At 39.3% G+C, this 25,108-nt stretch overlaps 1 protein-coding gene across 12 annotated transcripts in view; it reads left to right on the top strand.

Annotated features, from left to right (window-relative positions):
• Trim36 (tripartite motif-containing 36) overlaps positions 1 to 25,108 on the top strand; it is a 53,466-nt gene that overhangs the window by 18,210 nt on the left and 10,148 nt on the right. For 5 of the 12 annotated variants that reach the window (NM_001106147.2, XM_087592432.1, NM_001437400.1 and 2 more), the window contains 6 exons: positions 5,344 to 5,669; positions 7,956 to 8,102; positions 15,509 to 15,604; positions 19,646 to 19,899; positions 20,098 to 20,222; positions 21,335 to 21,625. In NM_001106147.2, coding sequence (NP_001099617.1) covers positions 5,344 to 5,669; positions 7,956 to 8,102; positions 15,509 to 15,604; positions 19,646 to 19,899; positions 20,098 to 20,222; positions 21,335 to 21,625 — 1,239 coding nt within the window. Of the gene's footprint in view, positions 1 to 1,112; positions 1,143 to 5,343; positions 5,670 to 7,955; positions 8,103 to 14,078; positions 14,280 to 15,508; positions 15,605 to 19,645; positions 19,900 to 20,097; positions 20,223 to 21,334; positions 21,626 to 22,313; positions 22,379 to 25,108 lie in introns of those variants that run through there. The other 7 variants (XM_087592431.1, XM_087592429.1, XM_087592430.1 and 4 more) reach the window with 4 other exon arrangements.

Here is a 25,108-nt window from a genome sequence, read left to right as displayed (position 1 = left end):
CTTTCAACATACACATAAATAAAAATAAATCTTAGAGAGGTGATGGGCTTGGAACATGAGACTGTCTGAAATGTGGCAGTCACATCCAAAGGTTTGCTTTGTGAATCAGTGGTCACAAATGTCAGGACTGTCTTCTGTCAGCAGTTTTAAAGGGCCAAAGGCCATTGTGTTACAGATATAATAATACCTTTTGTTTATGAATAGACATGATAGGACACACTTGAAAAGGAAGCCAGAAGCCCTGTTCTTAGCAATGGATGTGGAAAGAATATATTTCTAAAAATTAGTTTTTACCATTAGTTTTACTAAAGGATTAGACCCTAAGCTATCCAGTGTAGTATACACTAGCTGTGGAGTGCTTGAAATAGGACATTTTGATTAAATATAATAGTTCCTGCTGTACATATAAAATGCTTACTAGATTTCTGAGACTTCTGATAACAAAGACAGATTTAATGCTTTTTATCTTATTGCATTCTGAGGTTGTATATAATGGGTATAGTGGGTCAAATAATACTAGAACTAAGCTTGTTTCTTAACTTTTATTGTGGCTACTAGAGAGCTTACGTTGTGCTGTGGCTCATGTATTCCATTGGGATAATGTTATACATATTTAATCGACTTCTTAACAAAAGGGTACTTTGAGAGCATAAGGTTTCTGTATATATGTCAATTACCCATCCAGGTGTATAAACGGAAAAGCTGTATTGTCTTATATTTCTGATTATATGTGTGTAATCTTTCCCTCCATTTTGTATTTTCCTTTATCCTTTTGTAAGTTAGCGTTTTAGCTCAAAAAAAGCAAGCAAACAAAAGATACTTGAATTTACTTAGTGGCCAGATATGAGGTTGTTTAAAGACACAAGTTTGTAGGACAAAGCATCTATCAAGTGTTGCCTGAGAGTGGTGCAGCCGAATTCTGTAAGATCACTTGACTGTTTTATATAGCTGCCTTCGTAAACATCCTGTGTCAGGAAACACACACATTTATTGTTGATCCAATAATTGTGTTCTGTGAGGGACACAGTCACTGCCTTCTCTTTTGTTAACAAGTTGTGAGCATTCTCTTTGGGATGGAGTTTTAAATCCGGCTTTCTGTTCATTGTCCACAGCACCACAGCGGAGATCTTTGGGGTGGAGAGGTAGAAAAAAAACCGCTTTATTGCTTTTGTGGCTGCAGACAGAGTGGTGTTAGACTTAAATTCTTTTGTGTAGCTAGAGTTTCTCTAACACCAGTGGTCAAGTCTTCAAAATTACATAGAAAGTAAACAAATTGGAATGACATTGACAAACAGGTCAAACAGGACAAAATTTCTAATGTTTTTAAGGGGTTTATGTCAAAATGATCCCCACTTTCCTTTTGTCCATATACACAATGTGGTTTTGTCTTTTAGTATCTGGTTCCTGAAAAAATCTTACATTTCCATAGACTAATGAAATGTAACAAGCTATGTTGGGAAGGTTAAACAGATATTAAAGTTTTGTTTGAAGTTGTCAATTTTATAGTCTCTCCATTGTTTTATGCATATTATCTTTTTTGTTGTTGCTGTTGCCAACGTTTGAGAGTGTTTGCCATCAGAAATTTAATATGGAAGTCTTACCCACTTGTGGGTCATGTACACACAGCTCCCCCCACCTCGCTAGTTGACTTCTTTTTTTTTTTTTTCTTTTCTTTTTTTTCGGAGCTGGGGACCGAACCCAGGGCCTTGTGCTTGCTAGGCAAGCGCTCTACCACTGAGCTAAATCCCCAACCCCTGCTAGTTGACTTCTTAAAGTAAAATTGACTATTTTTTTGGTCAAATTCTGGTGATACTCTTTGGTTGAGAAATGTTACCCTTTTCTGTTTCTCTCACCTTCTGAGAAGTCCAACTGGTGGCACACACCAGTCGGGCGAGCCATGAAAACAGGAGTTGTTACCACCAGAGTATGGGAGAAGATGCAATGGCAGCAGTCTGAAGTGAGCTGCACACAGTTGATGCTCTTGCATTAGTTCTTAAATATTTTATTTTTCTCCCTAACAGTTGAGTGATAAAGCAAAAACTGACATCTGGCTCCTTTGGTGGCTATCAACCATTTTGAAAATTCTTTAACTATCTTAAAATCGTGTCTTACTACACCTTTGAAGCAAAGCCACATGAATTGAGAGCATCTGCCTAACTTACAGATGCGGTCTCCCACAGTTGTGTGGCTGGTGTTCTGTCTTCAGGACGTCCTAGCCTTCCCATCATCATCTGGTTAGTCCCTGGTTCCCATATTTTATACTGTGTAAATAGAATTTAAAAAAGGAAACATTCAATGCTTCTCTACATGCTGTGGTATCCACTAGCCTCAAGTACTCTTGACAGTTTGAACTATGGCTACCGATACCAAATGTAATTACGTTAAATTTAAATTTTGACGTCCATTTGGCTTCATGGCTCTTCAAATGGCACAGCTATTGAAAGTTGACTTTATTACATTTATCTTTTTGTGCAGTGTTTGTTTTTTTGTTTTTTGTTTTTTATTTTTCATGAGGTTTACCTTCCAGGATATCCTTGGAGCTGTCACACGTTCTTTGTTTCTCTGAATATAATATTCCCTGAAAACAACAGTAAAAATATATGACAGATACAATGAAAGCTTATTAGCATTCTTAGGGACACTTGAGGATCTGTTTAGAGAAACAGCCAGAATACCTAATACCTGGAAATTATTCAGGCCTTAGATCCAACATTTTCCCTCATTGAAGAGGTCCAGTGTAATATTTTATAAAAACTTTTATTTTTGCCATAAAAAGGTAACAGATAGACAGAAGAGGAATGCAATATTAAAAAAAACATTTCTAAACATGAAAACAAACAAAATTTGGGTGTTACCAGATTTCATGTTAAAGCATGATTTGATTTTCATGATTTTGTTTCCTATCATTACTTGATTGGTCACAACCGTCATGAACTATACTAGACCATTGCTTTTCACATGCACTGTTGAGATTTTAAATTTCTAGCATCTAGTTAATGTGTAGAAGGATCTAACTAACATGAATTTCCATCTGTTTAAACTTGACCACTGCATTATTTGACTTATGGAATTGTTTGGCTTCCTATTTTCACAAAAAAAATTTTCATTGGCATGTGTATGTGTGTGTTTTATTTTGTTTTCTTTTAATTAGCCTGGCACTTATTTCATTACATGCCTGCTGTGGTGTGAAACATCTTGGACTGTATTGCATGTTTTGAAAACTACTACAGGGATATATTTAAAATAGAATTTTCAAGTTTGTGTGGAAAGTTTATTTTTATATGATTCATGTTTTAAAATGTTAAGGTTAGAATGTCATTAAATGGGGATATTAAGGATACTGTGCATGCTTGTCATATTAGCTGCTTTTGGAATTCAATGACACTTTGCATGCTATAAAGTCATTAATATAAACAACCCTTTGGGCTGTCTGCTAAGTGTTACCTATTGTGATGTCATACCACGCATTTTTAAGACATTATTTTTAGATGACAGTCATCTCAAGAGTAATATTAACATAGCTATTTAAAGATCTTTGCCAAGTAGAGCATACTGAATTTACCCATTAATTTTTGATGTTGAACATGGTAGTATGAAAGAAGGCTCGAGTTGTTAAGAAGTTGCTTGGTTTGTGTGTTATGGAAGTTCTATTGTGGGCAACCAAGATTTCATACTCTAAGAAAGTTTTGAGTAAGTATGCATCCACCTATATTAAATGGACTGCTTTGCATTTCTGTGAACCAGCAGGTAAGATCTGTCATAATTTGGTTTCTAAAATCAGGATGATAATATTGAATAAAAAAACCTTAATGTTTAAAGTCTTATTATATTTTCTATAATATTAAATTACATGTAATGCTTCTTGGCACTGAGTTTAGTAATCTTAATGATTCTTTGTTTTAGGCCCTAAGAAGATACTGAACGATTGGTCCCTGTTAAAGCTATTAATCATTCTTCTGTGGATTGCAGTCAATCCCTTCTGTCTTTACCACCAAATTTTCCCAGATAAAACACTGCTACAGTGGGAAACATTCTACTGAGATGGTTCTTAAAATATATGACCACCCATTCCATTGTGTATGTGAGAGTTCAGACTAACCAGAAATACACAGTATGTGTATTTAGCAATTTTGCAGTTCCAAATAGTCTCTGGGATTGCACTTAGTATGCTTATTTGTAGGCCCAGATTAAGGTCCTTCTCTTTCATCTGCCCCATTTCTTCCCAGTCAACTAAGATGGTATTCCCTCAATGATTTTGGGTATGATATATAAAATTAACTAAAACCATTTATTTATTTACATATATATATTTAATGTATGTGAGTACACTTACCTTAGGGTTTTACTGGGTGAACAGACACTATGACCAAGGCAAGTCTTATAAAAGACAACATTTAATTGGGGCTGGTTTACAGGTTCAGAGCTTCAGTCCATCATCATCAAGGTGGGAGCAGGGCAGCATCCAGGCAGGCATGGTGCAGGCAAAGCTGAGAGTCCTACATCTTCATCTGAAGGCAGCTATGGTGAGGGTCTTATAGCCCACACCTACGGTGACACACCTACTCCAACAGTGCCACACCTTCTAATAGTGCCATTCCCTGGACCAAGTATATATAAACCATCACAGACCCCCCTCAAGGGATCATAGAATTATGACCAGGAGGGGTTCCCAGATCATGCCTTTCCAGAGTCGATAAAGGAGCATAATAATGTTCTGTAGAAGGTTGCTAGCCTCAAATGCTAGTTTAACCCTGACAGAGGGGCTACTAGGCACACCTACAGTGACACACCTACTCCAACAAGGCCGCACACTTCCTAATAGTGCCACTCTTTGGCCCAAGCATATACAAGTCATCACAATCTTCAGACATATCAGAAGAAGGCATCGGATCCCATTGCAGATGGTTGTGAGCCACCATATGGTTGCTGGGAATTGAACTCAGGACCTCTGAAAGAGCAGTCAGTGCTCTTAACCACTGAGCCCTCTCTCCAGCACCTTAACTAGAAATCTTAATTATATAAAAAAAGAAATCTTAATTATATAAACTCCTAAATCTATGAAGTATATGTTTTGTCTTCGTGTCTGTGTTTGGCTTAATATGAGTTTATGTGCTTTATGTGCAATTTATTGTAGATTATTTTTTCTTTTTCTAAGATAACTTTTAATAACTTGAAATTTTCTTATATACCAAGTGAAAATATTTGTTTTGAAAAGCATTTTTGGAATGTAGATGGAGCCACTTGGAACGTTTGTTATTGCAGAGACATGTCTTTCTAAAACCTGACTTTTCTTCCTATCAATCACGTACGATGTAACTGAATGAAGACTTACTAATTACACAGGCTGGAAGCGTAATTCACTGACCCCCAGACCAACCATGTTTCCTTGTCCTGGCTGCGAGCATGATGTGGATCTTGGAGAGCGAGGAGTCAGTGGTCTGTTTCGAAATTTCACTTTGGAAACGATTGTCGAGAGGTACCGGCAGGCTGCTAGGGCAGCCACAGCCATTATGTGTGACCTTTGTAAACCACCACCCCAGGAATCTACAAAGAGCTGCATGGATTGTAGTGCAAGCTACTGCAACGAATGCTTCAAAATTTATCATCCCTGGGGCACGGTAAAAGCCCAGCATGAGTATGTGGGCCCCACCACTAATTTCAGACCCAAGGTAAGTTAGGGTACCAAATGTGATGGAAAAGATCTCCAGGAGTCTAGAGACAGGAAGATTTGATTGGGTAACATTCTGATAATTACAACTTTAAAGCTTGAGACATAGTGGTTTTATAATCTGTTAGGTCAAATTTGCATTTCTCAAGTATTCTGGATAATTGGTTACCAATGCTCATAAGAACTTCATGTCCTATGATCTCTGAGGAGTAAAACAATTTTTGTACCTCTCCAAGATGTTCTGATTTGTGTAATTGAAACAATGCTTTAAAAGTTGTTCTTTTTTACAACTTAGTAACTCGTATGAAATATAATAGTATTCTTAAGAATACAGTCTTTAATTTATAATAATTTTCTGTATAAATTGCAAAAACTCTTTTGGAGCCAGAGAGATGGATCAGTGGTAAAGATTGCCTACTGACTTTAACAGAGGATCCAGGTTTGGTTCCCAGCACCCACATGGTTTCCTCACAGCCAACTGTAATTGCAGCTCCAAGAGATCCAGTCCTCTTTGGGTACTGCACTAATATTTCCATATCCCACACAGATACATACAAATAATTTAAAGTAAAATCTTAAAACAGAGATTTCAAAAGTATTCACTGAATATTTCTTTTTTAAAAAGATTTATTTATTATATATATAAGTACACTGTCTCTCTCTTCACACACACCAAAAGAGGGCATCTGAGCCCATTATAGATGGTTTTGAGCCACCATACGGTTGCTGGGATTTGAGCTCAGGACCTCTGGAAGAGCAGTCAGTGTTCTTAACCACTGAGTTGTCTCTCCAACCCAATATTTCTTATATAATGTAGCCTGAAAGATTAAAGCAAAGATATTTCTTTGTACCCACATTTGGAAGGACATTTTGTCAAAACTGTTAGTTTGGTAACAGGTTTATTAAATAACTTTGAATTCCCTACTATGATATTTCTCACCGTAACTCCTCAAGATCATTGAGCTTTAAATATGTATGACTTCAAAAGTTTTAGTGTTCCATTAAGAAGATCACATTAGTACTGTTCAATCATGGAAGGACACATGGGCTAGATTTTTATAAGTAAGTATGTCATAGAATTTGGAATGTAAATTAGTTATAAATTTTTATTTGCTACCCTGAAATCCGGATGAGTAAACCAAAGGTGTATGGATAGTCTATATTAAGAAAAGTAGTCCTTGGCAGACATTTATGTTAGTCAGTAAAAGCTGTCTCTTAGAGAGTGTTCACCTGTAACTGAATGCACTAAACCTCTTACTGTGGAAATTCTGTTTTCCTACTTTAAAAAGCATATACACTGGATGTGGTGGTGCATGCTTTTAACCCCAGCACTCAGGAAGCAGGAACAGGTGGAATTCTGTGAGTTCAATGCCAGCCTGATATAAAGTGAGTTCTAGGATGGCTAGAGCAGAGAAACCCTATTTTAACAAACAAACAAAAAACCCCCAAACTAACAATAAAACAAACAAACAAACAAACAAACAAACAAACAAACCATATGCTTTTGAGAATTTGGAACTTGGGCATTCTGAGGCATTGTTTGTTCCAGTTTTGTCCCCGAGGCTGTAATGGTAGTAGCATTTGCATATTGGTCTTCTATTTTTTTAATTTGTTGGACCAGTTATAGTTGCCTGACATGTAGTCTCTTGAAATAATGAACTTTAATTTCATTAACATGCTATGTAAATACTTGTTTCTGGATGGAAACAGTATTTTATGGAAACAGTGTTTTATGGAAACAATATTTTATGTATAATTTCAAATGCATCTATAATGATATTTCATTGAGTAAGTACAAATGTTGCTGTTTCCTTGAGTCAGGGAACTGCTGCCCGGCAGGGTCTGTGTGGCTTATGTGTCCAGCCTGCTGGACTCTTAGATCACAAACCTTCCAGGGCCCTCTTAACAACAGGCTTGTATGGAGAGTCAGGCCATTGATCCTCTCAAGGTCTTCTGATACCTCATAGGGATGCTCATTAAGATGTGTGCCAAATCCCAGTGGTTAGAGGCCCTTCTAGCTTGTTTAAGCCTGCACTGTACTTGAGTCCTATTGGCATGAATGTTTTTGCCAAATTTAGGAGAAGTAACATCTGTGTTTTAACTGTTTGAACCCTCAAATGTAAAAAACGGTAATTCTAGAGTCTTCATGTGACATTTTTTTCTCTCTGTGTGTGTATTTTTATTCACGTATACAGCTGTATTTTATATAACAAATCATTGTATTGGGGGACATGCTAGATTACTTGAAGCCTAGATCTTTAACTGTCCATTTGTTTTTGTTCAATAGATTTTAATGTGCCCAGAACATGAGACAGAGAGAATAAACATGTACTGTGAACTGTGCAGGAGACCGGTTTGCCACCTCTGTAAGTTGGGTGGGAATCATTCCAATCACCGGGTAACCACCATGAGCAGTGCCTACAAAACATTAAAGGTATGACTTGTTATTTTAGAAGTGGGTTTACGTTTTTATTTTATGTTATTTCACCTTTATAGGTGTTTTACCTGCAAGTATGTCTGTGTACCATGTGTGTGCAGTGTTTGCAGAGGGTCAGAAGAGGGCACTGGATCCATGGGACTGGAGTTTCAGAGGGTTATCACCCTCACTGTGGGTACTGGGAATCAATCCCAGTTCCTATAGAAGAGCAGCCAGTGCTCTTAACTACTGAGCCATCTCTCCTGCACGGGAAGTAGGTTTTGATACCTGGTGATTTCATGACTCAGTTTATATGTATAAAATCATGAGTTGTAATGTGCTCTGTTTCACTGAATAGAGTTAACAGTATAAAGTAAAACTTAATATATAAAAATACAGTTATTTAATATATACTCATATAATTAAATATATAAATATTTGAATGATTAAATTTATGTTTATATATTACATAGCATATATAATTCTTATGCTTACATATTCATATAAAATAAATTATACAATATAAATGTGAATATATTATACATAAATTACATATAATTATATAATCACATATAAATATGTAATGCAATTATAAAAATTATATAGAAATTATTTTAAAGATATCTGTCATAACATTTTTAGTTTTTTTTTAGTGTGTTAAAGCTAGTTCTGAAGTGTGAGGGAGAAAGGAGTGGGACCCTGTTAGGATCCTCTGTGAGCTGGGTTCATTACTGATTCTCTGGGTGCAGAGGTAGAAGGCTTCTGAAAATTTTCAAATCTGATGGTCAGTAGCAGAGTGGGCAGTATGGTGCTTTTTTCTATTTCATTGTTTTTGCTGTAAAGTGTAGTTTTAAAGGAACCAATTCATCCTTAAGCTTCCCTTTTATTTTAATTGTTCCCTTTGTTTAGCAGTATGTGTACAGATTGTCCTAGATGTAGCCATATACATGCATAGTGTCATATGTTTGTGTCATGGACAGGTTTGGCCATTGTAGCTTTTATTTCTCTGTTCCTTTGCTTGCTTGGTGTCTTAGTTAGGGCTTCTATTGCTGTGTAAAACATTATGGCTAAAAGCAACTTGGTGAGGAAAGCTGCTATTTCCTCTTACTCTTCCAGACAACAGTCTGTCACTGAAGGACTCAGTCCAGGAACTAAAGCCAGAGAGGAACCCGGAGGCAGGAACTGGAGCATAAGCCGTGGAGGGACATTGCTCACTCACTGGGTTGCTCTCCATGGCTTGCTCAGCCTGTTTTCTTACCACCCAGGCCTTCCTGCCCAAGGGCGGCTCCACCCACAGTGTGCTGTGCCCTCCCCCAGCAATTGCGATTCATGATTCCAGAAAACTGCCCACAGACAGAGAGAGGGAGGCATTTTCTCAACTGAGGCTCTCTCTTCCTAGATGACTCTAGCTTGTACCAAGTTAACATAAAACCAGTCAGGTGGACATTTTGATTAGCTTTCAGGTATTATTAATCACACCATGTTTTCAGCTTTGCTTTTTGATGATCCTTCATTCCCAATGATTAGAAGGTCTTCTTTCTTGGGGTCAGAGTCCTGGATGCTGGGGAGCATGTGCAAACTTTAATCCTTTCTGGAACTTTCCTTGACCTCAGGCATGGCTGACTGGTATTCAATCTTGTATACCTTTGTGCTGGTTTTCCCTTTTCTCTCGTCTCTGGTTTTAGGCTTTAGAAACTCTGGCTTTCTCAACTCCTACTTCAGGGAGATGCTGTCTGTTTTGAGTACTTTGCCTAAATCCCTAGAAACTGCAGACAACAAGCTAGGATAGCCAGCTTTTCTGGTTTTCCGTTGTCTAGGAAAATGTCTCTCTGAGATCTGATGCATAACGAGAGATTCCTGGTGTGCTCGGTTGTTTCAAGTGGGAAGCCAGAATTGTTTTGTCCCTTGTCATGCATCTGCAGTTGGCCAACTTCACACGACACAACCTAAAATATATCACACTTATAAAAGCTTAGATTTCATGTAATCTGCCCTAGTTTTTATTGAATGTACTAAGTCCTTGCCACTAGTAGAGCTATGGTGTTGGTAAAGCACTCCCTGTTTCTTTCACCTCACAAGCCTTCCTTTTTTTTTTTTTTTTTGAGACAGGGTCTTGCTATGTAAACCAGGCTAGCCTCAAATTTGCCATGATACTTCTACCTCTACTTCCTAAGGTGTGATTTACAGGTGTGTGCTACCACAACACCTGGGCACAAAGGCTTCTGTGACCTCACATGGTGAGAACAAGTAAGGAATGGGTTCTACAGCAGAAGATTGTCTAGAAGATAGAGGGTCTAGCTGGGGGACCCTCTAATTCAATTTAGTCCTGACATTGTACCTGGATGTGCTGTTGGACCCTACCAGTGAAGGGCTCAGTTTGCAGGGCTGTTGGTGCCTCTGCCCCACTCTACGTGTTAGCTGCACACTCCATGTGGTCTGTTGTTTGTTTGTTTGTTTGTTTGTTTTAAATGCCTTTTATCACATGGCTGTAAAAAGAAGGTTCAGTTACTCGCCCTCCTTGGGTCTAATTATTTTATTTGAGAGGCTCACGAAACTCAGGAGAGCACAAACAGCAGTTTATCGACAGGATATTACTACAGGTGCTGATGAAGAGTTGCACAGGGAGAGGAATGTGGGAGGGAAGAGCTGCCACGCCCTCTGGTTGTGACTCTATGAGAACCTCCATTAGTGCTGCTGGCGCTGATATATGGAAGTCCTGAACCTTCTCTTTTTATAGAAGCCTCATTGATAGGCACATTTGATTAAGTGATTGGCAACTAATGATCACTTCCACCTCAGGGCTTCTCTCCACTGGAGGTTGTGAGGTTGGACTGAATCTTATCTGTGTAGTCATTCATGCCTTTGTGTTCTTAGTGGCCATCTCTTACCCGGAAGCCAGCTGCCTCTTGAATCATTAACTAACAAAAAAAGAAAGCTATCATTTTAGAAATCAAGGACATTAGGAGAGAAATGTCAGGAAACTTGATGAAAAATGTACACATAGTAACACAGCTATCTTTTACTGCACGTTAATTTCTTTCAGACTTTCAGAACAATATTCTTATCAATTTACACTTACCAATTTACATATTCTTTAATAAGACACTAATTGTCTAGATTTGTTGTCTGCTAAGAGTAGCAGGTCTCCTTTCCACTTGGCTTTAGGTTTAAGCTGAGGGGGACTGGTTACACGATGCAAAGACACAGTATCACTTATTTTCGGCCAGTTGGGTGTTGAATTAGAGAAATGAACATCGTGGAAGGGTAAGCTTACATTTGTCTCATATGTGCTGTTTGTTGAATCTGCTGAGGTAAACACTGGATTTCTTATCTGTGTCGTAGTGTGTGTCAGGTGGTGAAGATGTGTTTTCAATTCTGGAAACTGCTTGCGCTTTTGGAGAAACTGGCTTAACCAGTTAATAGAGAATGATCACTGCTAGCAGTTTTGTTAGCTGAGGCTAGGTTATTTTCCCTCCTGTGGCTCGCTTGGCTTCTGTTAACATTGACAGAAACACACACACACGAGCTTAAAGTAGAGTCCCTCTTCCCCATGACTGCCTGCCCTTGGTCTTCCAGAACAGGGACCCCAGAAAGAGTCTCCACGGGGATTCCTGTTGACTATTTCCTCTCACCATTTGGCCCCCTAGGCTTTTTGATTTCTGGTGTGTCCTGAAATGATGGCCGTTCATTGTCTCTCCTGGTCTGGCCCCACCTCAGTCACCGAGCCTCTCCACTGTCGCAGTTGGGGCTTTTGCAGAGCTTTCTTAGCCTCTCACATCACTGTACAGGTTTCTCATCAAGCTTTGTTGTGGTTTATCTTACTTTAAACTGTTCTCTCTGTAACCATCTGCAGAAGTTGGCGAGCATTCCATTAAAGAACATTTCCTGAGGGATTTCTGTTTTCCATCTCTTATTTTCACGAATTTCTAAGGACGAGTCTTACTCCTTTTCTGTGTGCTCTTATCAAAAGCACTTTGATTTTAGACAAGTTGTTAATAATTTTACACAAATTTCTATTTTCAGAGAAGCAGAAAATTCGAATATTCCTGTGAGCGGGCCCCACTGTGCAGGGAGAGGTTGGTGTGGCATTCATATTTTAGGTGTGTGAGATGTTTGTGGTGAATGTTATCAGAGTTGTTGATGTAGGTTGGCACTTGTTGCTGTCATAAGTGCTGGTACTGTTGGGCTTTCCTAACATGGTGGTGGTTAACATTTGACTATAAAATGCCCCCGTAGGTTCTTGTGTTTGAACATTGATTCCCATTTTGGAAGGCTATGGAACCTTTAGGAGGTGAGGCTGGGCTGGAGGAGATGTGGGGCCTTACGATTATATCCCATGTGGATTCTAGCTGAACTCTTCATGTGTATCAGTACAACATGAATAGCCATGTCATCTTTCTGCTGCCACAGCCCTGGCTACTGTGCCCTTACCTGCTATGATGGACTTGTGTCCTTTCAAATGAAACCAACACAAATTGCCCTTCCCTTAAGTTGTATCTTTTAGCTATTGTATTGCCTCAAGGGAAAAAATAATGCAAGACAGTAGCTTGAATAGGTGCATTGTGGGTTCCTTTTCAAGTAGTACACTTCCAAAGTTTTCCTGAGCATCTCTAGAGATGAAGCAAGGCTGATATTAACTTTAAACATTCCAAGTGCAATGGTCGTGCAAAATATGTATTCCTCTCCTAGACTGATTGCACGAACAGATTGGCTGTTGTTGAATGACTTTTCCTTTGTTTTGTTTACTAGTGTTTAATTGGTGTCTATTATTGGGGATGTAATATATAAAGGGGAAAAACAGTTCTCAAACTTGGCTTGGAATTAGCCTCTCACAGGACCTTTGGGACAACTATAGAGACTAACCTAGTCCTACTACACAGGGTCTTAGCTTTTTTGTGTGGTTTTCTTGGAACGATGTGAATAAGTATCTTCTCACTTCAGATAGGCACTGAATTGATGACAGACTAGAACAATCTTGAAAAATCCAGTTTTGCAAATTAATGAGCTTTTTATTGTGGTTACTTATGGGAGCGGTTACTTATGGAAGCACAGGTGGCTCATAGGCAGCTGTGTCCCTGATCCCCGGGTTGGGGTTGCAGGCAGCTTGGCTGGTAGGAGAGTATGGACTGTGTAACTCCTTGGGAAGGATGATCTGGTTAATCTTGTAATTTTCGGGAACTCTCTGAGATTTGTGAGATTGGTCTACTTCATGAGTCTTGAGAAGTCTCCTTGTGATGGGCAAAACTGTTTAAATTTGGAGGAAATTGTTGCATGGCAAACCCTTAGGAGTCATGGATTCACAACAATAAGTTATATTTTTTAGCAGTAAAGAAGGGCATTCATTTATTGTGAATGAAGAAATACACACATGCACACATGCTGTAGACACATAGAGAGACAAAGAGCCTTTGCAAAGTAGAGGAGGACTTGAAAAGTTTCTCCCTCACAAATAATCCAGTCTCTTCCTGAGGGAAGCCTCTGAAGAGTTTACCCCTGTACTGCATTTAGGGCCAGTCAATTTGAAGCCAATATCACCTTTAAAGTTGCTCATGCCGAGTGCAGGGGCCATGCTAGACTATTCGCACGAAAGAGGCTTTGGTGCTGTTGCTGTGGTGTGTGTGCTCTGATCTGATCTTGTGAACATGTCTACCAGCAGGACTCCTACTGGTGTGAGACAAAGCTGCCAGGGTTTGTCTCAAGTCAGAAAATTGGAGAGGAGGCTGGCCATCTTTGAGATTTGCCACCTTTATTACCTAGCCACGTCCTACTCCCTATGTCTGCCTACCAGGAAGTCTTAACTCCTAGTCTCTCCTTCCCTTCTCTCAGATGCCATCCTCATTTTTGGGGGTTTGGGGCCAATGACCGTGTCTAACTGCTTTGAGCATACAAAGAGTGGACAATGGGAGGTGGGGCAGATGGAGTTCTGTTACCGTAGTTAAGAAAAAACAGAGGCTGTGCTCATGCGTGTGGTCCCAGTATGTGCTCATAAGGGACAGTGCTAGGCTTGTCATTTGGCTTGCAGTGTGATGTGAAATACTCCCTAACCCTGGAGGGTAGTTATGTTACTTAATTATGAGTAGGCTTCTGGTTCAGCTATTGACTGTGGTATTTGTACCTCATGAACTTTGGGTTCCTTGGATGGATAAAATGCTAGGTCACAATGGAAGATTTTCTGTCTCTTTGTAGCATTATTCTGTAAGGCCCCATTATTTTTCTCTGTGTCCTTGTGTCTGTGTCTGCCTCTGTCTCTCTGTCTCTCTTAAGGATTACAGGCTTGTACAGCCATGTCTGGTTCTTACGATTGGTCAATGTGGGCACTGGAGATTGAACTAAGACTTTGTACGTGCTGGGGACTGCTCTATCCCTAAGCTAGATTCCCCAAACCATTCTGTCTTTTGTGTCCAGAAGTCTTGTTCCTTTCCTGTCGGCCACTTCCTCTTTCTCCAGTGAGCACTCCCAGAGGGCTTCTGTGTATCTGGTTGCTGGGTGTCCCTCTGAGACTGACATGGGTCCTGCAGAGCCAATCATGTCTATTTCTGCACACATCCTCTTTCATTCTCTAGTGTAAAGGGGAAGATGAAATAGATTAGAAACTTACTTCTTGAATTCTTACCCAAGGGGTTGTCTTTCTTCTTGCCCTCATTTTACATTTTAGGTGTTCAGCAGTGAGCATCCCAGAGAGCATTCATCCTGAGCATCACCACCTGGGTCCTGGGAGTTACTTCCTGGCCTTTCTCATTTTCATTTAGACGTAATACAGTTTTCCGTTGACACTTGGTAGTCTTACCAAGTGCTCTTAAGTGGTTTTTGCTTTTAAAAACATTTCAGATTCATTGCAAAACATTTCTTTTAGATCAAACTAGAGATAACACCAAAACCTGCAATGTAATTTCTCTGAGAAATTATAGTGTTCAGAGTAGCTAATTTACAAATTAGTTGAAAGTCAGTGTTTTCACCAATTTATAGTGAATGAATAGCAAGGCTGGGATGAGCTGGGATTATTTTGGATTGATCTTTGGTGTTTTTCCTGGTATGTTGTGTGCTTGTGTGTGTGTGTGTGTGTGTGTGTGTGTGTGTAAATTGTAAAATATGAAGGAAGGCTCTACTATTTGAGCTGCGGTACTATTTGACCTTCAGTGTGCTTGGAAGCCTTAGAAATAAGAATTCTGAGAGAGATAATGAAAAGTTCTACTTGCACATTTGGAATTTTTGACTGTTGCTTCCCCCCAACCCCCAGCCCTCATTTAACCTTTCAGTTGACCTTGACCCTATGTGCTAAGGCCAGTAAATATTTACCTTGAGTTAATCACCACAGTTGGTTTTGCTGATTCTTCATCAGGAAGGAAGGGTACCATGTAATTTACAAAGTTGCATTAAGTCTTTGTTGACTTACGCTTGTACTTCTGTTCTGTGTGTTTCCACAGGAGAAACTTTCAAAAGACATTGATTTCCTTATTGGTAAGGAAAGCCAGGTGAAGAGTCAAATTTCTGAACTAAACTTGTTAATGAAAGAAACAGAGGTAAGTTACAAGCTGGTCAGAGAACCTTTTTTTTTTTTTTTTTTTTTTTTTTGGTTCTTTTTTTCGGAGCTGGGGACCGAACCCAGGGCCTTGCGCTTCCTAGGCAAGCGCTCTACCACTGAGCTAAATCCCCACCCCCAGAGAACCTTTTCATTCACTCATCCAGACCTTGTCTTATTTGTTCATAACATCCTAAATGTGTTCTCTGAGCCGGGAACTGTGGGACCTTATACCTCTGCTTCCCTGGAACTTTTGAAACACATGCAGAGTAGACTCCTGGGTGATCAGTGTTCAGGAGTCGTAGGGAAAGATTAACTTTCAACGCTGACCTGCATGTGAACATGAACAGATAGTTTTTGAAAGGTTAAAGTATGTGATAGGGTTGTTGAAAATTCCAGGTTCTGCTGAATACATGTTCTAGCTTGCTTACGTTCATGAAGATGAGTGTTCATGCTTGCCTTGTTTGCATTGGCCACAAGGTGGAAACAGCTCAAATGTCCATTAACAGTAGTGTGCAAGTAGTGATGAAACTATTGAAGGTAATAATATATAGTCTAGGTATATCCTGCCATACATTGTATGAAAGGGATGATGCTGTGATGACATTTATAGAAAGTATCAATGGTTGGGAGCACTGGTTGCTCTTCTAGAGGACCTGGGTTCAATTTCCAACACCACATGGTGGTTCACAATCATCTATAGCTCTAGTTTCAGGCATCTACATGGTACACAGACATATGCAGGCAAAACATTCATTTATATTAACTACTTTTTAAGTAGTCAAGCAATGAGATTAGATTATATTTAAAAATTTCATAAAGTTGTCCTTGAGGAGGGAGAATCAGCACTGCAGAGGTTATGAGGGTGACTGCTGGTATACACTAATGTGCTTTTATCTGAATGTTCTGCTAGTCAGTATGTATAGAGTCCCTGCCTTTATGCTTACATACACATTTTTCTCTTTGTATTTTCTACTTCAATTAAAGTAGAGAAAATTGCCAAGGACCAGCCTAAGCTTGGAGAGGGGTTTTGAGGAAGAGATGTCTAGGAGTGGTGAAACAAATGACTTGAAGTCAAATCTGATTACAAACTGATAGCCCATTTTCTGCTCGTTCTGTTTCAGATTGCTCTCTTTCTGTTCTGATCTCTCTAGAGATCTCCAGACAGCTCTCTGCTCAAGACATGCTTTTTAATTCTAAAAACTCTCTGGATAGCTCATCTCTTTCAGATAAAAAGCCAATTCTTTTATTTATATATAAACTCAGTCATTCCCCGGGTTCCCTTTTGATTATCCCATGAATCAGCATCCCGTGACCTCAGCCCCTTGATTCTTAGAAAGTGACAGCAAACACAAGCACAGAAAATAAGATAGCTGGGTGACCATGCCCTGAAATTACCTGGACCTAAACTCCCTCTGTCCCAGGCTGACCTCGAACTCAGGAATCTGTCTGCTTTTGTATCTGCTTGGATTTGTATCTTTCTGATAAGCTGGTTCATAGTGCAGCTGCCTCTGTTCCTTTAGATCTGTGAAGCTCCTTATACAATTCATATTGCATCCTTATATTTTGCACAGTTGAGAAATTAGTATTTTTGAACTCATGTTTTCAATGTTCTTTCCCACAGCCTAAAGGGCTATCCCAGAGGTCACAGTGTTCTACCATTTTTTTTTTTTGAGACACAGATATGCTCATACCTCCCAAATTCATGCTGACTCTGATTATCATGGTGTCATTAACCTTGGCAGAGAGGACATTCCTTGAGGGAGGAACATGAAAATGTATATACTATTATACAAATAAGCTTTATGCTCATAGCAACCATCAATACTCATGGAGGCCCATATCCTGCTGGCTCTATTCTAGGGGCAGAAACCATAGTATTATTCCCTACAGAATAATACTATGCAGAAATTAAACTGGCATGGTGGTTTATACCTGTCATTCTAGCCCTTGGGAGATAGAAACAAAAAGGTTATACAAGTTCAAGGCCAGCCTTGGCAACATAGAAATTAAAGGATTACATAAGACTCTCTAAAAAAGGGGTGGGTACAGGCTGGATGACCTATAAGGTAAAGGGACTTGCTGCTAAACTTGATTTACCTAAGGGTAATCTCTGGAGCCTATATAGTCAAGGGATCAAGGGAAAGAATCAATTCTCAGATGAGTATGTGTGTGTGTGTGTATATACAAATACAGTAAATAAAATATAAAAAATTAATAAAAACAAATAATTTAATAATAAAAAATAGCATTTTAAAAATACAGTAAGAGTAAGGTTGGGTTATTTGACAGTTTAAGTACCTTTCATAGACTTTGATATGTGGAATGGAGTTTTTGTTTTCTTTTTTCTTTTCCTCTTGATCACTTTTAAACTTATAATTAAAATAAAAGATCTAGGCTAGCTCAAGATTGTTATTTCTTGAAATATTTTTTCCCAGTAGGAAGTGAGATGGTTAAGGAACAGGGGGCAGAGGATGTTTCTTAGTGGTAGAAAATTTACATGACATGTACAGGACATGTAGGTCTTGATTTTGGTCTGTATCACCGTCACTGTTGAAGAAACAGTGAAAAGAAAGGAAGAAAGAAAAATGCAAATTAAGCTGGGAGGTGGCACATGCCTTTAATCTTAGCAATTGGGAGGCAGAGGCAGGAGAATCTCTGAGTTCAAGAACAGCCTGGTCTATAGGCTACACAGAGAACCCTGTCTTAACAGCCCCCATACCCCAAAGGAAATTAATGCCATGTTTGTCTCCATCCTTAACACTTCCTCAGTGATGATGAGACACTTTCTGTATCTGCAATTATAATTTTAATCTATGCGAATTTCTAGTTTACTGTGGAAAATCTTTGAATCTTCCTGTTCTCTGACCTTTTCCTTTAAAAACTGAACTAGAACAAAGTATATTAGTAAATACAAAAATATCATAATAAAACCCAATAATACATGTTACATTAAAATAATCCACCAAACTGAAAACTTGAACTGATGTGGTTAGCAATGGAGAAAGTAATCTGAACAGCGATCCTTTCCCAGAGGCTGCTGGAAATTCTGCAGTGTCCAGCAGTGTCCTAGCAGTGCCTATTCCTGAAGACTTTGCTATTACTTGTGTTGTGGTGAGCACTCTGAGAACTCACTGGATTCTTTCGAAGTCAGTCTGAGCTCTGATTTTATAACAAATGTGACACATATGTGAAATCCCAGCACTAGGGAGGGTGAGGCAGCAGGATTGAGATTGAGGCCACCAGGGTTATGCAAACAAAACCCCAAATCATCATGTTTATGGTATAGATTGCAGATTGGTTGCTTTGTGAAACAGAAGAAATAAATATGCAGTGATAAGAGTGTTTAGAGTGTGACACAGTGTTGTGCTTTTCATGTACATAATCTTTAGTCATCCTCGTAAAAATCTGAATAATTTCTGTTATCCATGTATTTTGCGTGGGAGTGGGAGAGTGGTTGGCACTGAACCCTGAGCTCAGGCTCAGTTTCAGCTTTTCCTACAAGCATGTGGCTGGGTAAGGATTAAAGAAAATTTATTTTAAAGACCTTAATATAGAATATTGAGAGTGTTGCTTTTAAAAGTTCTATGGTATAATTTAACTTTAGAATAGCTTCCTGTATTTAGAAATATTCCTGAATTTGAGATGAGTTGCAAACTCTCAAGAATTGGGCTTTTGCTGTATTTGTGGTTAAATCAGTTCAGTTCTGCCCTTAACTAATTTTATCACTGAAAATTGCTTCTCATTTGATCGAATCATTTGCCTATTGCCGGACTTTAACAGTACAAAGTTCTGACCTCACAAAGCAAATAGAAACAGAATCGAACAGTTGTGTTTTTTTTTTTTTTAAGTTCCTCACCCCAAGATACTGCTTTGAAGATTTTTGGGAGCAGATGAAAATTTTTCTTTACAACATCTGACCTTGTTTTGTTGATATTATGTAGGGTGTCATGAGAAGCCTTTGAATGGGTTTATAGCTAAGATAATGCTTGTGTTCTATACTCATGCAATGGAGAGGTAACGCTTGTGTGGTTTACACTAGTGCAATGGAGAGAGGGCGAAGGAAGAAGCGCTGGCACATTTTGAGAAGCTCTTTGAAATCCTGGAAGACAGGAAGTCGTCTGTTCTGAAAGCCATAGATGCCTCTAAGAAACTAAGACTAGATAAATTTCACACTCAAATGGAAGAGTACCAAGGCCTTCTAGAGAATAACGGGCTTGTGGGATATGCTCAGGAAGTGCTGAAGGAGACGGATCAGTCTTGCTTTGTGCAGACAGCAAAGCAGCTCCATCTCAGGTACTTGCTTGGCTCCTTAGCTTTAGAAAACCTCAACCTGCTGAGTAGTTCCTGGTGGTGGGTGAAGGAGCAGTCTGGCTCTGTTGCATCCTGGGTTCCAAATGCAGTGTCCATTTCTTTGGACAGCCACATTGCCAGTGTTTAGCGTGACCTGCCTTTTCAAAGAATGACTTTTATCTGACATATGTCTGCCCACAGAATACAGAAAGCTACAGAATCCCTGAAGAGCTTTAGACCTGCAGCCCAGGCTTCTTTTGAAGACTATGTTGTTAACATTTCGAAACAAACAGAGGTGCTTGGAGAATTGTCCTTTTTCTCTAGTGGTAAGTAGTGAAGGCCATGCTTCCATCTCTGGCTGTGTGTGTGCATAAATCGCTCACGATCATTTATCCTGGAACTTTAGACTGGTTTTTACACCTGCATTTTTATATACAAAATGGTACTCCTGGCTTTTGAAACATTGCATACACAGCATCACTTATTATTTTTAAATTATGAGCTTATGATACTGTTAGTACATGGAATCTGGTTTAAAGTATATTCTGATTTCCAGCCATATTGAATTAGGGTCTGCTGTGAGGTCTCAGCTTAATTTAATTCCTTTCTGAAGACAGAGTTTCCAGAAGGGAATTAAATTAGTCTTCTGAGGACTGCTGTCACAATCAGGAGGGTCCTGATTTCAACAGATGCCTTTTGAAAACACCCTCACAGGCTACCACATCACAAGGAGGGCTTCTTTCCACTCTTACGTCTTAATACATTTGCCTTGCTCAGGTTTCTCTTCATGTGAAGTTGAAGCAGCACAGACTGATGCTAGACAGATGCTCAGTGGTTAACTCTTGCTGAGGACCAGAGTTTGAGTCCCAGCTCCCATATCAGGTGCATCACAACCACCATAGTGCCAGCTCCAGGGGCTCTGATATCTTCTGGTCTAGGAGGGTACCTGTACTCACCTTCACATACTTAACCCCCAAACATAAGATTTTAAAAACCTATATAAAAAAAGATGCATTTGGACTGGAGATATGGCTTAGTGGTTAAGGACCCTGGCTGCTCTTCCAGGGGTCCTGAGTTCAGTTCCCAGCAACCACCTGGTGACTCATAAGCATTTTTAATGGCATCCAATGCCCTCTTCTGATATGTCTGAAGACAGCTATAGTGTACCTTGTATAAATAATATAAATAAATCTTTAAAAAAAAGAATTTCCAGTGTTTCAGAATTAATTAATTAATTATTAATTAATAATTATACCACTTAGTTTTTTCCAGTTCAGTTATAATTACAGATTTACCTTATCTTATGCATGAGATTTACTATCTTCTTATACATATTATAAATTCAGAATTTCTTGGACATTATAGAAACTGCTAGTACTTTATTTTCGCTGAAGGCAATACTGTCTGAATATCGTGTTCTCTGTCATAATTCTCTCAGGCATAGACATTCCTGAGATCAACGAGGAACAGAGTAAAGTGTATAATAATGCCCTGATAGACTGGCACCATCCAGAAAAGGACAAAGCCGACAGCTATGTTCTCGAATACCGCAAGATTAATAGAGACGAAGAAATGATATCCTGGAATGAGATAGAAGTTCATGGCACAAGTAAAGTTGTCTCCAATCTTGAAAGCAACAGTCCCTATGCGTTCCGAGTGAGAGCTTACAGGGGTTCTATCTGCAGTCCCTGCAGTCGAGAACTGGTTCTGCATACTCCTCCAGCTCCAGGTACTGGGAATACAGGAACTGGAGTGGAAGAGGCCCGGAAGTGTAGAGTATCTCCATAAGTAGACCTACATTAAAACCAGCCTTTTGCTTTTGAAAGAGTCTAGACAAGTAGATTCCACACTTGGGTGAGATTTAGAAATGGCTTGAGTCAACAAATATCACCTCATAGACTATTAGAATTTGATATCAGACCAAAAAAAAAAAAAGACATGTTAATGACTGGGGCTAAATTGGCATCAGAATGACATGAATGCTATTTTAAATGATTAGGATAGTATGACTGGATGAACTTTGGGGAACATGCCTTTAATACCCGCACTTAGGAGACTGGGGCAGGCAGATCTCTGAATTGGAGACCAGCCTGGTATGCATACATGTTGAGTGTACTACGCCATCCAAGGGAAAAATCATAAGGCAATCATATCTCAGCACAAAGAACCAAGACAATACAATGATAGCATGGTTCTAGGATGTTTTTAAAAGTCAGTTGATGGTAATGTCTAAAGTACAGGATCTTGATAGTTACTTTTTAAATTCATTGGCATGATTTGTCTGATTTGCCTAGGTTCTCTCTCCCAGTGTGCTTCATTGCACACAAGGGTAGAAAGCATGTTTTAGTACCACACTGCAAGCTTTCCTCTACACAGATAGCTTCTTGTTCCATATTACCATATTACTCTCTTTCCAGGTTATGCTGACATTACTTATTATTTATTAGGTTGAAGAACTTTACTGGATAGGAAGGACATACAGGTTAGTTGGTGTCTATTGCAGTATCTTTATAGAAGGGGGATGCTTAGAGCTAAAGTTGTCCTGACTTATGGTAGTGGGAAGCATTTTGCCCTGCCCATCACTGCCTCAGACAAACTCATTTGGTTTTTTAGGCATCTCCCCTGTTTTTTTGTCTTATGTACCCATATTTTATGAATTCGGTATTTCCCTTTTTGTCCAAATACTTAAAAATGGTGTGTGTGTGTGCGTGCGTGTGTGTGTGTATGTATGCATGTATGTATGTATGTATGTATGTATGTATGTATGTATGAACTTGTGTGTGTGCTTCTCAGGAATATTGTGGCCTAAAATATTTTATAACAGATATTATCTTAACAGTTTCATTGCTGTGAAGAGACACCATGACCATTACCAACTCTTTCTTCTTTTTCTCTTTATTAACTTGCTTGTTTCTTATTTACATTTTGATTGTTATTCCCTTTCCCAGTTTCTGGGCCAACATCCCCCTAACCTCTCCCCCTACCCTTCTCTATGGATGTTCTCCTCCCCATTCTCCCCCATTACTGCCCTCCCCCCAACAATCACTTTCACTGGGGGTTTAGCCTTGGCAGGACCAAGGGCTTCCCCTTCCACTGGTGTTCTTACTATGCTATTCATTGTTACTAATGAGGTTGGAGCTCAGGGTCAGTCCATGTATAGTCTGTGGGTAGTGGCTTAGTCCCTGGAAGCTCTGGTTGCTTGGCATTGTTGTTCATATGAGGTCTCAAGCCCCTTCAAGCTCTTTCAGTCCTTTCTCTAATTCCTTCAGTGGGGGTCCAGTTCTTAGTTCAGTGGTTTAATGATGGCATTTGCCTATGTATTTGCTGTATTCTGGCTGTGTCTCTCAGGAGAGATCTACATCCGGTTCCTCTCAGTCTGCACTTCTTTGCTTCATCCATCTTATCTAGTTTGGTGGCTGTATATGTATGGGCCACATATGGGGCAGGCTCCGAGTGGGTGTTCCTTCTGCCTCTGTTCTAAACATTGCCTTCCTATTTCCTCCCAAGGGTATTCTTGTTCCCCTTTTAAGAAGGAATGAGGCATTTGCATTTTGATCATCCGTCTTGAGTTTCATGTGTTCTGTGCATCTAGGGTAATTCAAGCATTTGGGGTAATAGCCACTTATCAATGAGTGCATACCATGTATGTCTTTCTGTGATTGGGTTAGCTCACTCAGGATGATGTTTTCCAGTTCCATGCATTTGCCTATGAATTTCATAAAGTCATTGTTTTTGAGAGCTGAGTAATATTCCATTGTGTAGATGTACCACATTTTCTGCATCTATTCCTCTGTTGAAGGGTATCTAGGTTCTTTCCAGCTTCTGGCTCTTATAAATAAGGCTGCTATGAACATAGTGGAGCACGTGTCTTTTTTATATGTTGGGGCATCTTTTGGGTATATGCCCAAGAGAGGAATAGCTCAGGTAGTTCAATGTCCAATTTTCTGAGGAACCTCCAGACTGATTTCCAGAATGGTTGTACCAGTCTGCAATCCCACCAACAATGGAGGAGTGTTCCTCTTTCTCCACATCCTCGCTAGCATTTGCTGTCACCTGAGTTTTTGATCTTAGCCATTCTCACTGGTGTGAGGTGAAATCTCAGGTTTGTTTTGATTTGCATTTCCCTTATGACTAAAGGTGTTGAACATTTCTTTAGATGTTTCTCAGCTATTCGACATTCTTCAGCTGTGAATTCATTGTTTAGCTCTGAATCCCATTTTTAAATAGGGTTATTTGTCTCCCTGTGGTCTAACTTTTTGAGTTCTTTGTATATTTTGGATATAAGGCCTCTATCAGTTGTAGGATTGGTAAAGATCTTTTCCCAATCTGTTGGTTGTCGTTTTGTCCTAACAACAGTGTCCTTTGCCTTACAGAAACTTTGGAGTTTTATGAGATTCCATTTGTCGATTCTTGATCTTAGAGCATAAGCCATTGGTGTTTTGTTCAGGAAATTTTCTCCAGTGCCCATGTGTTCGAGATGGTTCTCCACTTTTTCTTCTGTTAATTTGAGTGTATCTGGTTTGATGTGGAGGTCCTTGATCCACTTGGACTTAAGCTTTGTACAGGGTGATAAGCATGGATCGATTTTCATTCTTCTACATGTTGACCTCCAGTTGAACCAGCACCATTTGCTCAAAATGCTATCTTTTTTCCATTGGATGGTTTTGGCTCCTTTGTCAAAAATCAAGTGACCATAGGTATGTGGGTTCGTTTCTGGGTCTTCAATCCTATTCCATTTGTCTATCTGTCTGTCTTTGTACCAATACCATGTAGTTTTTATCACTATTGCTCTGTAATACTGCTTGAGTTCAGGGATGGTGATACCCCCTGAAGTCCTTTTATTGTTGAGGATAGTTTTAGCTATCCTGGGTTTTTTGTTATTCCAGATGAATTTGCAAATTGTTCTGTCTAACTCTCTGAAGAATTGGATTGGCATTTTGATGGGGATTGCATTGAATCTGTAGATCTCTTTTGGTAAAATGGCCATTTTTACTATATTAATCCTGCCAATCCCTGAGCATGGGAGATCTTTCCATCTTCTGAGGTCTTCTTCAATTTCTTCAGAGTCTTGAAGTTCTTATTGTACAGATCTTTTACTTGCTTGGTTAAAGTCACACCGAGGTACTTTATATTATTTGGGTCTATTATGAAGGGTGTCATTTCCCTAATTTCTTTCTCGGCTTGTTTCTCTTTTGTGTAGAGGAAGGCTACT

The sequence above is a fragment of the Rattus norvegicus genome, chromosome 18, assembly GCF_021556685.1.
Source record: "Rattus norvegicus strain SHRSP/BbbUtx chromosome 18, alternate assembly SHRSP_T2T, whole genome shotgun sequence".
NCBI lineage: Eukaryota > Metazoa > Chordata > Mammalia > Rodentia > Muridae > Rattus > Rattus norvegicus.
The sequence above is the reverse complement of the archived record's forward strand: the minus strand, read 5'-3'. Positions and strand labels throughout refer to the sequence as shown.